The sequence below is a fragment of the Lepisma saccharinum genome, chromosome 3 (assembly GCF_977018435.1).
Source record: "Lepisma saccharinum chromosome 3, izLepSacc3.1, whole genome shotgun sequence".
NCBI lineage: Eukaryota > Metazoa > Arthropoda > Insecta > Zygentoma > Lepismatidae > Lepisma > Lepisma saccharinum.
In genome coordinates, this window is record NC_139231.1 from 121,293,971 (window position 1) to 121,309,155 (window position 15,185).

Genomic DNA, 15,185 nt, shown 5'->3' on the forward strand with positions numbered 1-15,185 from the left:
TCATTACGTAGTTGAACGTATTGTGTCCAGCAATTTCATGAGCCCCTCTTATACCTTTATATAAATAGTTTTTCAATATTTATCGTTGTTCAAGAAATATTTTCGGTGGAAATTTTAGGTGACTCATCCTATATACAGGGTGTCCGGCTTAAGCGTCCAATAAAATAAAAAAAAACATAACTTGAGATGTATTTGAGATATTTCTGCAGAGTTTAGTTCTACAAAAAACAGTAACTCAAAATGTTTTTTCTTACATACCTAGTATGTTTCAATATGTGCACCGTTTGTGACGCGACATCTGTATTCTGTCTCTCTCCACGTGTTGTTCAGCTTTGCAGCCGTAACATTGTTGATAGCTGCACGAATGCGATGGCGTAGACCACGTAGATCACGAACTGGTGTTCGATACACTTGATTTTTTACAAATCCCCAAAGGAAGAAATCAAGCGGCGTAATGTCTGGCCTTCTAGGGGCCAAGAAATTGGAAGGGCAATTCCTACCAATCCAACGCCTAGGAAATTCATGGTCCAAAAAATCTCTGACAATTCCTACGTAATGACATTGCGCGCCATCTTGCTGGAATATCACGTCACGAGGAAGTTGTGGCACAACGTACAACTCCAACATATCCAGGTAATTTGATCCATTAACGGTACGCTCCGCGAAGAAGTATGGTCCTATAACCCTGTTCTGCAATAATTTACACCAGACATTCACTTTTGAAGAGTCACGTTCGTGTTCTCTCACTACTCGGGGTGGTTCCGTTCCCCAGATGAGACAGTTGTGTTTATTCACCTTCCCGGAGGTGTGGAACGTACACTCATCTGAAAAAGAAAGCGAATCGAGGTATGCCTCGTTTTCATCAACTTTAGCAAGAATTTCTTCCGCGAATGCTTTCCGCAGCGGCTTGTCCTGAGGTTTGAGTTTCTAACAAAGCTTCAATTTGTATGCCCGTAGGCGCAACCGTTTACGGAAAACATCATGTACTGTCGACTTAAGTACCTGTAATTCCCTACTTGCTCATTCGGACGGACTTCCTAGGGTTTCGTTCAAAGGACGTGTGGATTTCTTCAACACTAGCCTCTGAAACTGCACGCTTTGTGTGGTGGCCCGACATTGGCTACACACTGCCGGTTTCCTGAAGACGTTTGTCCCATTTCTGGATGGCTTTAAACGTGGTAACATTGTCAGTTGGTCGTAATTGATACTCACGCCGAAAACGACGTTGTACAAGTGTTACAGACATCAGCTCGGCGAAAGCAAGCACACAGAAAACCTTCTGTTGTGGAGTCCACATTGTTACTGGCGCGTTTGTGCTCGCCGCAAACAATGCATTGGCGTGATTTCGCAAACAACGCAAACAATGCGGTCATACGCATGCGTATGTGCGGAGCAACCACACAGGAAAAAAAAAACATTTTGAATTACTCTATTTGTAGAACTAAACTGTGTAGAAATATCTGTTATCTCAAGTTATGATTTTCTTTATTGGACGTTTAAGCCGGACTCACTGTATATATACATACACATACACACACACACCGTTTAATTCAATTGAAGTAGAATTCTTGGATACAATGGAATCACACAGACTCTTTACATTGTTAATATATTTGTGTGTTTACGTGTATGGATGGTGAGAGGCGGTAATACGTAAGGTTGAAATAGATAAATTATATGCTTGTACACTTGAACATTTGGAAAGTTCGTCTTGAAAACCAGAATATTCGATGCTTTTTATCTGATAACCCATTTTTGACAGATCAATGCTGAATGGTTAGTGTTGGTAAGTTAATGGTGTGACGTGCTGTGTGGAACAAGATTGGTTAGTCAATTTTCCATCAACGGAACCTTAAATGCTTAGTGCTACTTGGATTTGTTAAATAAACAGTTTTTTCATCCTTGCTTATGGAAGAAGGTACTTTTTACAGAGTTTTTTCAATAGGGAAGAACACCAGAACACTTATGGGAACGTTATGAACCAGTTTTTGTCCAAAGTTAGTTATCAGATGACAAGTGTCACATATTCTGTTTATGAACTTCCTTCTGAACATAAACATTAGCCTTGTCACTGTGAAGGACTTTTAATTCAATGGAAGCGTCACACTGTAAATTGTTCGCGACAACCATTCATAATGAGCAGCTCCTCATGGATGTATCCGATTAAAATACTGTGCAATGGCATGCGAACGTCTCTCCCTAGACGTCACTTTGATCTCGATGCATTACCGAAGCGCTAAACAAATTTTAAGGCATTTTTCTAACACCTCGAAAAGGAGCTAATTGGTACAAGAATTCAGTCGTAACTTTTTACTGGTTAAAGATACGTCGAAAAAACCTTCACCATTGCATTTCTCGTGAAATTCTAGCCCATTTTAATATGTCGCACGACCCCCTTCCCATTTAAAATTCTGAAGTTGAATTCAAGATGGCGGACATCAAGATGGCCGCCGACCGTGTGGGTGGCGTCAATGTGGTTCCCCCTTGGCCTGATAAAGATTGGTCATCGCCATTTCCATGTTGCGCGCTGCAGTGGCCTTGTACCGGGGGTGTTAAGTGACTTATTGAGCCACCCTGTACATGAATTTTATTATTGCTCTAGAGTGACCACCCTGCATACATAACAATAATTTTTCATGTTATTCACAGTCAAACTCCGCCTTTCTTCTGTGAAGATCACTGTTGTGTTGTATGTGCTTGAGTGTGGCGTAGTGAAAACCTAACACTTGGCTTTTTCAAGCTGCAAAGTTTCCCATAGCAGCCTTAATAAAGAAAGACAATGAATTTATTTCACAGCACATTACTGACATGTCCAAGCATAGCTATTTTCGAATGGATATCTTTGCTTACTCCAACTCTGAATCTGTTCTGACGTACTTTTTTGTCAGAGTATAGGCAACCACCTAAACAGTACTGACGAGTGTGTTGCATAATTTTCGGGCGATATTGGGCAAATCACTGTGTGATGATAATTTCAACGAATCTTTATATACTGTTGAGTTTTGTGATACGTTACTATTGCTATTTACGGTCCAGTTAGATAAAGATAATTGTAGTGCCATTAGTAAATAACGCTATGATAAACTTATTTTCCGAGGTATATGGATTAGGAAAAGATATTCTTAGATTTGTGCGTTTTCATAAATTAATTTCTTCTGATTATATTTTTGGAATCTTCCTTTTCAATGGTTCTATTATTATTTTCATTCTATTCAGCATATACAGTATTTTAACATTGGTCATTAAGAACACTAGCACATGTTTGCCTTTTTCTGTGCTAATTTATTACGAGTATATAGAAAAGCGTTGAACAAATATTAATTGATAACATAAAATTATCATTCTGATACTTTTAGAGAATCGTGGCAGGTTAACAACTGAGTTCGGAGACATGAGGTAACCGCAGCTCCATCTGATGGAGGAATTTGTGCCCTCCTGACATCGACACTAGGGGATCATATTTATTTATTTGTTTCGCAAATATCCTTAACAGAACATATTGTTCCAATAATAAAGGATCATGTTAAAAACATTTATAATAAATAATAAATATACATTTTAAAAATTACAGAACTACAGAATTACAAAGTTACAAAATACAAAGAAAAATATACAGAAAGTAGAGAATAGAGAAGGCAGTAGGTATGTTATACAAAGTTACAGAACAAAATACAAACACAATGTAGTACAATCACAATAGAGTATCGCTAAATACTTTCAAATACAAACATATAATACATCGCATAATAGTCGATGAACACTAAGATTAATTACACAAATTGTACAAATATCAAATCCATATGAGAGTAAATGAAGCATGACTTTAAATACATAGTATCGATATAAATAATATAATACAAACACAGCTTCACTAAACACTGAATAATTTTAATACAATCAAATTTAAATGTTAGGCAATGACAATATATTTCTTTTTATTATTGAACTATATGTTATAAAAGGAAGCGCGAAGTCTACTCTAATTCCCTTTTGAACAAGTTTTTTTTATAATTTGTGCATAGTCTGATAACAACTGGAGTCCGTGTGGTTTGCGCCGAGTCATTTGCGCCGAGGCTTCTTATCGGTTCATTTCAGCCGTGACATATGCCATATACGCATGTGTTTATGACGTTGCCCAGCTCCAGCTGTGTTTATCTTCGATTGAAAAGGAAGGTGATTGGTAAATGAATGTAAGATGAAAGTATATATGAGGGATATACATTGTGAAATTAGTATTTATGTAAAACTGAGACATGAGAGAGACGACAAGATGGCTGAGAATATAGAAATGATTGAAACAACGCGTGGAATGCCTTCGAGCATTTGCATACATACAAGAATTCAAATAACGTTTGTATTGTTGTTGTGCAAGTGAATCAAAATATTGTGTTTATATATACGTAGCTATTACGTATATAATGTTTGCAAAAAATTACACTGTATTTATAATGTTTTTGATGATTTTATGTAGTGTATAATAATTAAGTGTAATAGACTGGCACATTTATGTTGCTTCCAAAGTGTACATTTACGTAGTACTTGTAGAATGCTTTCAATATTTTAACAATACTGTATTTACAATGTTTTTTTGACGATTAACGATATGCACTATGCATCATGTGGCCATAAACACACGTGCGCGTGGCGGTGATGACACTCTGGATTGTGGGACAACCAACCAAGGAAGGTCTTGACATATGTCACGGCGGAAACGAACCGATAAGAAGCCTCGGCGCAAATGATTCGGCGCAAACGACACGACACCTAACAACTGAAGATTTATGTGTATTATTTCTCGATTTATCAATAAAAAAAGGAAGCAGACACCTACAATTTATTGGCTTGACACTAAGTTTAAAATATTGCAACACTTCATGCCTATCTATTAAGTAATTCATAATCTTATAAAGTGTAAAATATTGAGTTATTAATCTTCTAGATTTCAAAGGTAGCATCTCATAATCTACAAGTAAAAGATTATAAGAAATTCTATTTAATACTGCTGAATGATTATACTTTTTAAAATACAAATATCGTAAAAATTTAAACTGAATTCGTTCAATATTATCTGAATGTACCTTATAGAATGAATCCCAAATTTCACTTAAGTATTCAAGCCTTGAACGAACGATTGAATTATATAGGTTCATTAAAACCTGCGTATTATTAAAATCTTTAGTTGACCTAATTATAAATCCAAGACGTTTATATGAATCCGAGCAGATATAAGAATAATGATATTTATAGTTTAAATTCTTATCCAATATTAATCCTAATTCATTGATTAAATCTACGCGTGTAAGTACATTTCCATCGAGAATATAATTGGGAAGTACGGCTTTTGTTTTATTTGTAAACGTTATTGTTGAACATTTACTAATGTTAAAATATAATTTATTCTGACCGCTCCATTGATAACAAGCATCTATATCTTTTTGTAATAAGATGGCATCTTCTGGAAGTATAATGCCTTTAAAAATCTTTAAATCATCTGCATACAATAAGCAGCGTGAAAACTTTATAACAGATGGAAGATCATTTATATATAAAGCAAAACGAAGGGGACCGAGATTTGATCCCTGAGGAACATCCGAATGTGCTGTATATAATGTCGATGTAGCATAGTTATAAACCACTTTGTATATACTTTTCAAATAGGAGATAATTATTTTTAATAAAGCATCAGATAAGCCAACAAATGCCTTAATGAAATCAGTATATATATCGTCTACCTGAATGTTTTCATTAAAAGAATCCGAAATGTATTGAGTGAAAGACATTAAATTAGTTAAGGTGGATCTTTTTGGATAAAAACCATGTTGAGCAATAGAGATATAAGGCTGAACATAAAACAAATGTATACATTTTACTATACTATATATTGTCATTGAAATAATCTTGTGATATGACAAAAATAGTCATCTTGACAGTTTTTTCCGTATTTTTTTCTTGGTTATTTCGAACATATGTTGGAATTTATCGATAAAGAATATCGCCCCAGTGATGTTAAAATCTCAATCGGAGCTCATCTTATTAGCATACATTTAACCGTCAAGAGTGATACACACTTCTTATACTCAGAAATCAACTCCTCCATCATTTCGCTCACAAGTTACTAACAGATTAGAGACCATAAGGCGTATGCGACACACTTGTAGTTTTCACACGAGATAATAGATGACATTAACTTCCAGTTTGAATATGAAACTCATTTTAAGTCGGAATTTGGGAAAGGTTTATCTGGTGTTAATACCCTTATTTCATGTCGCAAGTCTAAAATGCAGGATTGTAGTGTCGATTTACTTTTCTGAAAAAATAAATCTGACTTATTAATTTATTTCTTTAGTTGACATCGCCTGTCTTTTCTATTCTAATCATCCTTTTGCATGAGTAACCTTACTGAGATTATTTAACAAATGATTAATTTGTAGAAAAAAGATTACAAATCGTTTTGATATCGAAGTACATCCTGGACTGTATTTTTCAGACTAACTAGGATCTGGAGTCTCCACTAACGGTCAGTGTAATCCTCTGTGAGGTTTATGATTGTCCATTCAGCCTTTTCACATTATTTCCATTCATCCTCATTGTAGAGATTAGCCAAAAGAGGCAGAAAAGCGAAGTAAAATTAAATAAATCCCTCAATACACGCTTGCACACTGTATTTCGCTCTATGGATTAGGAATAAAACTTCCTGACAGTGAATGAGTATTTGGAGAAGTGCCTTTAAGCACTTAGACGGGGGGGTGGGGGGGGGCTGAAAAAAGTGCCTTACCACCCTAAAGTTGGCGTTTATGATCTTTATCATCGCGATTAACCTGTAGAGACTTTATTTAGACCGGTGTAACATAAACACGGTATAATACAGTACGGTGAAATTCAATAAAGCCATAAATGATTTCCTTTATTTCTATTTCTTTAATACAATAATTTTCTCTTAATATAGGTAAAGGTATCCATGTGCATGTGCACACGTGACATAAAGGCATATGAGGTGATGTGGAGGTAGACCTTTACATATTCTTGATCTCGGCCATAGTTGGTGTGATGTGATCAGCATCACGCCCGGCCGTCTTTACCCCAAAGGGTTTCCCCTGGTACGCACTGATACGAGGCTGGGTGGATCACAGAGCCGCGAAAAACGGGGACACGACTGGAAAAATCCTGGTACATATTACCTGCTCCGGGATTCGAACCCGGGTCTTCTGCGTGGTAGTCAGTTAAGAAATATTTTAAGGTGCAAGATAGTAATTGTTCCAAGTTGGACTCTTCCTCCGGGAAGCCATCAACAACAGACAATCTGTCACCTGTTGGGTGAGAATGACGGAGGAAGATATCTTAATTCTGTAAGATGCACGATTCACTTGTTCATTCTATTTATGTCATGAGTGATGACTAGGGCTCGGAAAAAACCTATAAAGAGACCTAAAAATGTCAAAAAGGACCTAAAAACTAAAACAAAAGACGTATAAATGTGATCCACATTAATTAATAACTTCAGTTTTAATTGCATATTTAATGAAAAAAATACAAAATTCTGGTGTTATGGAGCACACAATGCGAAAAAACTGAAAGCTTCAAAACAAGAGAAAGTTGCCACTTACAGCGCGACCTTCCAGACAAGTTACATACCTGCTTCAGTCGTCCAAAAATGATCTTTTCTCGTTTCAGGGATGGTTCAAATATATTTCTTTCTTTCTTTTTTTTCTTTTTTTACTACAGAAAGGATGTTTAAGAGGTGATGATCTGATGATGATTCGAATTGAGAATGGGCAGTAAAAACGTAGTCGAAAGAAGGTGAAGTTGCAAAAAAGAAGCCGTTAAGACCTAAGAAAAGGCTAAAAAGGGACCCATAAGCCAAAAAACGCCGATAAGGCAAAAAGGACAAATAAAATCCACCTTTTTCTGTCCTACAATGACCCAAAATGCCAAAATGAACATATATTATGTTGGGCCTCGTCTTCGGACACTAGGGAAGAAAAAGGATTTTTCCTCAACTTTCGAGCCCTACTGATGATCCTTGTGAAAGTTTTAAGGCAAATTCATGATTTTATAGTTGCATATGTTGTATTTTTTATTTACACAGTATTAAGCACAAGATGTCATTTCCCCCACTTTTCTTGCAGGGAGACTGCCAATGGAGCAGCGTGACTGGGAGATCAGTTACGCTTACCGACACCTCCATTCTCCACCTGACGGACTTGGAACGCCGAGTGCTTCAGAAGGTGGCGCTAGCAAAGCTGCAGGCACTGAATCTAGGAGTCAACATCAGGATACCAAGCGGTGAGTTTTCACATTCATGGATATAGGGTCCTCTAACATTCTGGTGGCGGACATTTTGAAGCCAGGAATTTTTGATGCTAGGTAATTTTGGAATACAGAATCCATAAACCGGACAGCAGTTTCTATTGTACGATTCTGACAAAGAGAAGACCACTTGAAGCACTGGTGGTTGCATATGATTGGACAAACATCGTTCAATAGTTACTTTTCCAGGTAACGTTGCTTGTATGTAAGGAACGTAATAAAGAACAATCAACTAAAAATAGAACATTAATTTGTTGAAATGAGTTGAATTATTATTTTAAATCGACTTTACACACAGATAGGCTATACTGAACGCAACTCCATCTGGGGGCTGACCTTGACGGTTATTTCTGGCCCTTTCTGTACCCCAATGGTCTTCGGGGTGTGTGGCTCGATGGGTGTCAACAAACTCAGTTCCGAAGTAAAAGCTGAAGGGGTCACATCGCTCTCCCGAAGCAACGTTGCCAAGCGTAATTCTGTTTTTGCCAGTTGTCAATTTGCGTGTGAAACTCCCTCATGTAGGACCACGTGTACAGTTGTACCATTAACACCCCGCTGATTTCTGGTGCTGGCAATATCGTTGCCCGAGAAGACTCTTTCTCGCTTTACAGTATGTTTGGCAACATGTGGTGGACCCAACGCTCATTTGTTTCGTCCGGCGAACAACGTTCGGTACCTTGTGACTCGAAAATGCCCGATCTCAGTGGAAGAAAATTCAACTGATCGCTGATTCGTTGTTTTCCAGCCGCCAGTTGGAGTTGCGTTCAGTATAAACGGGACTGGACCTACAGTACTATCCGAACCTCTATAGGCCTCCACCAGATTTCGAACCCGGGAACCCTTGATTATAAGGCGACAACACCGGGGAGGCCCAGAACATTAATTTGTTTCTATACAAAAAGTTACATGGTGCTTGCACCAAAATGTCCTGGCGCCAATATTGACTGGCACCAAAATGTCCCGGCCTCCCAGATGGCGCAGTGGTAGCGTCCTCGCCTTGTAATCAATGCGTCTCGGCTTCGATACCCGGTGGAGGCACATAGTGGTTCGGATCTCACTTTAAACTGTAGGTCCAGTCACGATTAGCCTTTCTGAGCATAAAGTGAACTTAAAACAACAATTCAATCAATCAATTCAATCAATTCAACCAAAGTGTCCCGCTCGGGACTTTGGAGTCGCACACACACATACATTTTTGTTCCAAGGTTAGTGCGCCTAATTCTTATAGCTATGCCCAGAAAATTACATTTTGTTATGGCCTTCGTAACTATGGCAATATATTTTACGGTACGAATTTGCGACATATGCCTTGCGAATTGTTATATTGAATATTCGAAGTAGAACGTGTGTTATATAGTTCCATTATTCAAAGTTCTGCTTCATGCTTACGTTTTTCTGTTATTTCTAGTTCTGGGGGAAAGAGGAAGGTTTAAGTACACTCCTTTGTCTCACTCATAATGTCGTACTCCTTATTCTTTGGCCATTTATGTTCTCAGTCCTGAATGACAATATGTTACGCATTGCAAACGAACGGGTCGCTAGGTGACTGGGATTGCTCAGGGTCGATGTCTTCCGCGAGATCTCGTTGATGGTTGAATATGTTTAATATTTAAAGTTAACCGACTGAAACCCTCTCTGGAGGCAAGAATAATGAACAGAATTAGAAATAGAAATTTACTGTAAAATTTATTAAAATTTATGGCTGTTCATGGATGTTCTTTGTGACTGTCCCTTCATCAATTTTATCTAATCTCAACTCATACTCATCGTCGCGATTAGCCAAAGTGTCAGAAAAGCGACGTTAAATTACAATTACACGTATATTATCTTCACAGTTTACAATTAGCTTATTAATCCAGTGTCAGTGTTTTCCTGTCTTGAAATTCACGACGGAGTATGAGAGATATATCTCGTAAAACATAAGACGTCATGTACCAAAAATGATAAAATATAGCACTGGCTAATTATAACAAAAGAGATATAGTCCATAGGCGTGCACAGACCCTCTGATTAGGGAGGGGGGGGCAAAAGCCATTACGAAAGTTCAACCGGAGGGAGAAAAGCCTAATTTCATCTTACTGTTTTATTGCATTGATGGGTATGGAACAGGGTGCATATAAAGTGCCCTGACCTGCCGGAAATCACTAAATTAGAACAATTCAAACTTTCGTGGCACCAATGTTCATTGAGCCCCTTATTTCCCCTCTCTGTGGTTCGGAAACTATTCTACATATAAACATGGTTTCGTACAGCAAATTTCAAATAAATGCACTTAATTTATTCATTTCCAATAGCAACGCCGAGTGGCAGTTGCTCCCGCACTATGGCCTTTTAATATTAAGTATTATCTACAAAGCAAAAGTAAACTGTCCTTGCCCCCCCTCATTTGTCACCCAATCTCCGCTACTGATTTACAATGTATTTGCAATTTATTCTCCGAACACATAGATGTAATACAACTAACGAATAAAGTGTGCGGGAGTGTGAATAACAAGAAATTTAGAACAAAACGTTAATAGTTCAATTTCATAGGAAATAATGCACCTTCCTCCTCTCCCTTCGTAGGTGCTATAACTTTCGTCTGCTTGAAAACACTTAATGCTTTTAAAAAGCATAATATTGTTTAATAACAGTAATAAGATTCCAAATTCTAAGTGAGATTATTAGGAGGGGAACTTCCCCCACTTTCCCCCCATGCTCACGCCTATGATAGAGTCCCCTCCCTACAGTCACATCCTCCTGTTATGACATTTCTGGACATGACACAGGTTTCCTGCCTCAAACCTCCTTCGACAGAAAAACTAGATTTGCGGATTATTTGTCTTTCATGGAGTGAGGATGTTGGACCATGAATTTCAAAAGGTTAAAGTTGAAATAGATGAGCCAGAAAAATGTCTGCCAATACAATTTTTGTGTGTGTGTGTGGGGGGGGGAGGCGGTAACCTTTTGGGAAGACATTCAGATGTATTCATTCGTGCAGGCAGTCTGGCTACTGAACCACACAGTCCTGGTTTATTTCTTTGTAGCAAAGTCCACGCAGGGCTTTCGTGCCCTTAGGGTAAGGTCTCATAAATTGCACTGGAAGCACATAGTGGTTCGGATCCCACTTTAAACTGTAAGCCCGGTCCCGATTAGCCTTACTGTGCATAAAGTGGATTTGAAACACCAAATCAATCAATCGTTCATAAATTGTACCACTTTCAGAATTTTTCAGATTTTCATGGAGATTGTAACAGATTAACAAAATGCAATTACATATACCATACAGTAGCCCGGTTATGGAGGCACGTATATATAAATTGTAAACAATTAATATATTTGGGTTTAAAGGCTGTGACGGAAAAAGTGTGAAGATGCAAAGTGGTACAATTTATGAGCATGTACTATAAATTGTACCAGCAGTCTTATAAATCGTAACATTAAAAACATGCAGGACCGTTAAGTGTGATTCAGTAATGGAACTTTATTTACAACATAGAATGCAATAAATGCTTGTTACATATTAATATATTGTAAAAAGAAAATAAGTAAGCTCTCATAAAATTACTTGACAAGAATAAATTATTAAGTTTATGTAATCATCGGTGCAGGTTATATTGGTTCATATTTATCACAGTAAAATACTTTCTTCTTTGCACGTACTCTCGCACACCTTGTATGAAACCAGACACTACACTTCAAACATTTCCACTATACATATACTCGTTCGAAACCTATAATAGGTTAAATTTGTAGCAGAATCTCTGCTTCAAAGTTTCAAGTGCACAACAAGACATCTAGAAACTGTGTCCGGCTATGCACTCATATCCTTCTCACTAGAAAGTCTGAGGATTTACAATAAAAACTCCAAAATTGTGCTTCACGTTTACAAACTTACTTTTGTTCTTAATTTTTTCAGTAACTATGGAAACATATATGAAAATTAAAGTTTTTGCATACTTCTTGGCATACATGTGTTTCACATTTTGATTTTTGTAACTAATGATAAAGGTTGTAAACGTAGGAACACCAAATAAAAAATTATAAGCGTAGGATTCTAATTTTTATTTGTTCACCATCTTTTCACACACAGCCCGAAAGCCATTGTGCTCTATTGCAGATACACGCCTCCAACATATCAAAGACGCCCGCTGCACCAATTAAACAGCCAAAAAAATCCACAAAACCCTTTATTCGGAGAATACATTAGACGTTTAGTTACGACGAAAGGGTAAAATGAGAAATAAGTTTGAGATCCACTGGTCTAAATGATTCCCTCTTCCTTATTCCCAGCAACAAATAGCATAAGATTATTACAGTTATTAGGCATGTATTCGTACACACAACGGCAAGTGAAACAGCAGGCGAATTGTCCATCTGTATTTTCATTCAGTTCGTTTTCCACATCGTGATAGTAAGGATTTGAAATAAAAACGTCAATCAATAGAGGCCAATACCCGTTTCGAATCAACCAAATTCCATTCCTTTAAACAACACAGGATCTGGAATAAAAAAGTAATGAAAATAACGATGGATAATTTACCTACTATTATCTTTGTCGATGACTGTACAATGATTAAAAATAATTTAATATTTGACTGACTTCGTCTTAGCATGTGTGGTACGTTTTCTCTTTACTAGTCTTCCAAGAAGATGGTATATTTACCTTTTATGTTATATTTCACCTACAAAATAATTGTATAACCTTGATACTGAATGAAATACGCTCAGCATTTCTGAAAAATGTGTTACATGGTGTTACAGCCATTTTAAAGTTCACTAAGCTAGTAAACAATATGAATATCAAACAGAAGATAATGGTAATTATTATGTAGTTTAGAGGAAAAGATTATCGCGACATCTAGTGAGCAATAAACAATATCTTAGAAAAAGTTGCTATGGATCATCTATGTCGCAGCTCGTACCTTTTTTTTTTGGCAACGTAGCTTTGTATAAGAATTCTAAGGGTTGCTGAAAATATGTGAAATTGAGTATATTTTTTAACTTTAGTACCTATAGGTGAGATCATATTACACTACATTACAGATAATTGTCATCGCATGACCGTTATATGTGAATAATAATCATTTGCACAGTGGCGGCGATTCGGTGGGGCCGTAATGGGTGGTGGCAGTTACCCGAGTGCTTGGCCCGCTGGACCTGCAAACGTGGGTCGAAAAAAAATTCTAGAAACAAGGAGGAAACATTCCCCCTTTCTCCTAAAGAGTCAAACTACTGTAAACTCCCCTGCCCACCTACTTTTGTCACTTTTTCCGCTCCAGCACTATGGCCTCTCAATGTTCTTGCTTCTTTCCCCGTTTTTGCACACAATCGCCGATACTGCATTTTCATATTGCAGGCGGACTCACCAATATTTCGTGTCAAGAAAGATCCGTGCTTGACTGAATAACATTGTGTTCAGTGCATTTTCTAATTCGCACATTCCGTTGTTTTGCTGCTCTAGTAGTTTATAGAAATATCGATAGATCAGTTGGTATCAATTAACTGCGAGTAAATCAATATAGAATTTCTTGGGTGTGAATACAAAACTCAAGAATTCAATCTACTCTGAATAGAATTTCAGGTATGTTATTTATATAGAATTTCTCGGGGTGATTACAAAAAAAATCAAAATTCAACTTAACGTGAATATAATTTCCAGGTATGTTATTTTACATAGAATTTTCTCGGGGCGATTACAAAAATCAAAATTCAACTTAACGTGAATATAATTTCCAGGTATGTTATTTTATATAGAATTTCTCGGGGTAATTACAAAACTCAAAATCCGAGACAGTTCAGTAGGACCCCGGGGACAGGGGGTGGTCACTCCACCGCAGCAGTGGTTGAACGCAGCTAATGATCGAATATTGTTTCCAATGTGCTTTGGATACATACATGAACACCATATATATATATATATATATCTCAAGAACAACATATACATTAAACAACCCCGTTCAGAATCCGTAGACTCAACACAGAGAAGTAAATATACACACTGTTAAAGACTCCTAGACACGCTGAAAAACTTTCGACCACGACCGGATTCGAACCTATAGGCCACACGTAGAACGAACAATGACAAGAACGAGTGAACGCCTTAACACGCACAGCTACGGAGGAGAACCGAAAAGGGTTGTGTAAAAATGTCCTTATATACCCAACAAAACTCAGAAACTGTCATACGCGAGAGCTATATTTTGCAACAACTATAATTACCCAACACTAGCAACAAGAACAAAAAAATATATCAATTAGATGTATAATATTAATTAGTAACTTTAGATAATATTAATTATTAGTTTTCAGTTGTAATTAATTTTAAAAAAACAATTAATAACATGTTAGGTGATGATAACCAAGTGCAAAAAGCATTGCATTTTTTTTTACACACAAACAAAGCACCACTTAGTTCACAAAACCTCTAACAGATGGCAGATAGTTACATGGTTCTAATTAGGATGATGATTTTTGGGTTGTTGGATTGGGGTTGAAGAAGACTATTTGTTGTAGTGACCACAGTATTGTTTTCTTTTTGTGTGTGTTTTCTGTTCTCTTACGAGAATTAATATTGGTTGTCATAGAATCCTCCAATTCATGACTTAGGAAAAATCTGTTTGCGGATTCATCATGTACACCTATATGTGAGTAAAATATGAATAGAACCTATGCTCGGAAATCGAAAATGGCGACCGGAAGTGGGGTTATCTTGGAAACGGTAAGACTTAGGAAAAATCTGTTTGCGGATTCATCATGTACACCTATATGTGAGTAAAATATGAATAGAACCTATGTTCGGAAATCCAAAATGGCGACCGGAAGTGGGGTTATCTTGGAAACGGTAAGACTTAGGAAAAATCTGTTTGCGGATTCATCATGTACACCTATATGTGAGT

At 37.1% G+C, this 15,185-nt stretch overlaps 1 protein-coding gene across 3 annotated transcripts in view; it reads left to right on the forward strand.

The window, feature by feature from the left end:
- Nucleotides 1-15,185, forward strand: part of LOC145985379 (uncharacterized) — a 160,434-nt gene that overhangs the window by 89,801 nt on the left and 55,448 nt on the right. For all 3 annotated transcript variants that reach the window (XM_083119338.1, XM_083119340.1, XM_083119339.1), the window contains exon 2: nt 8,127-8,283. In XM_083119338.1, the coding sequence (XP_082975464.1) occupies nt 8,127-8,283 (157 nt within the window). The remainder of the gene's footprint in view (nt 1-8,126; nt 8,284-15,185) is intronic.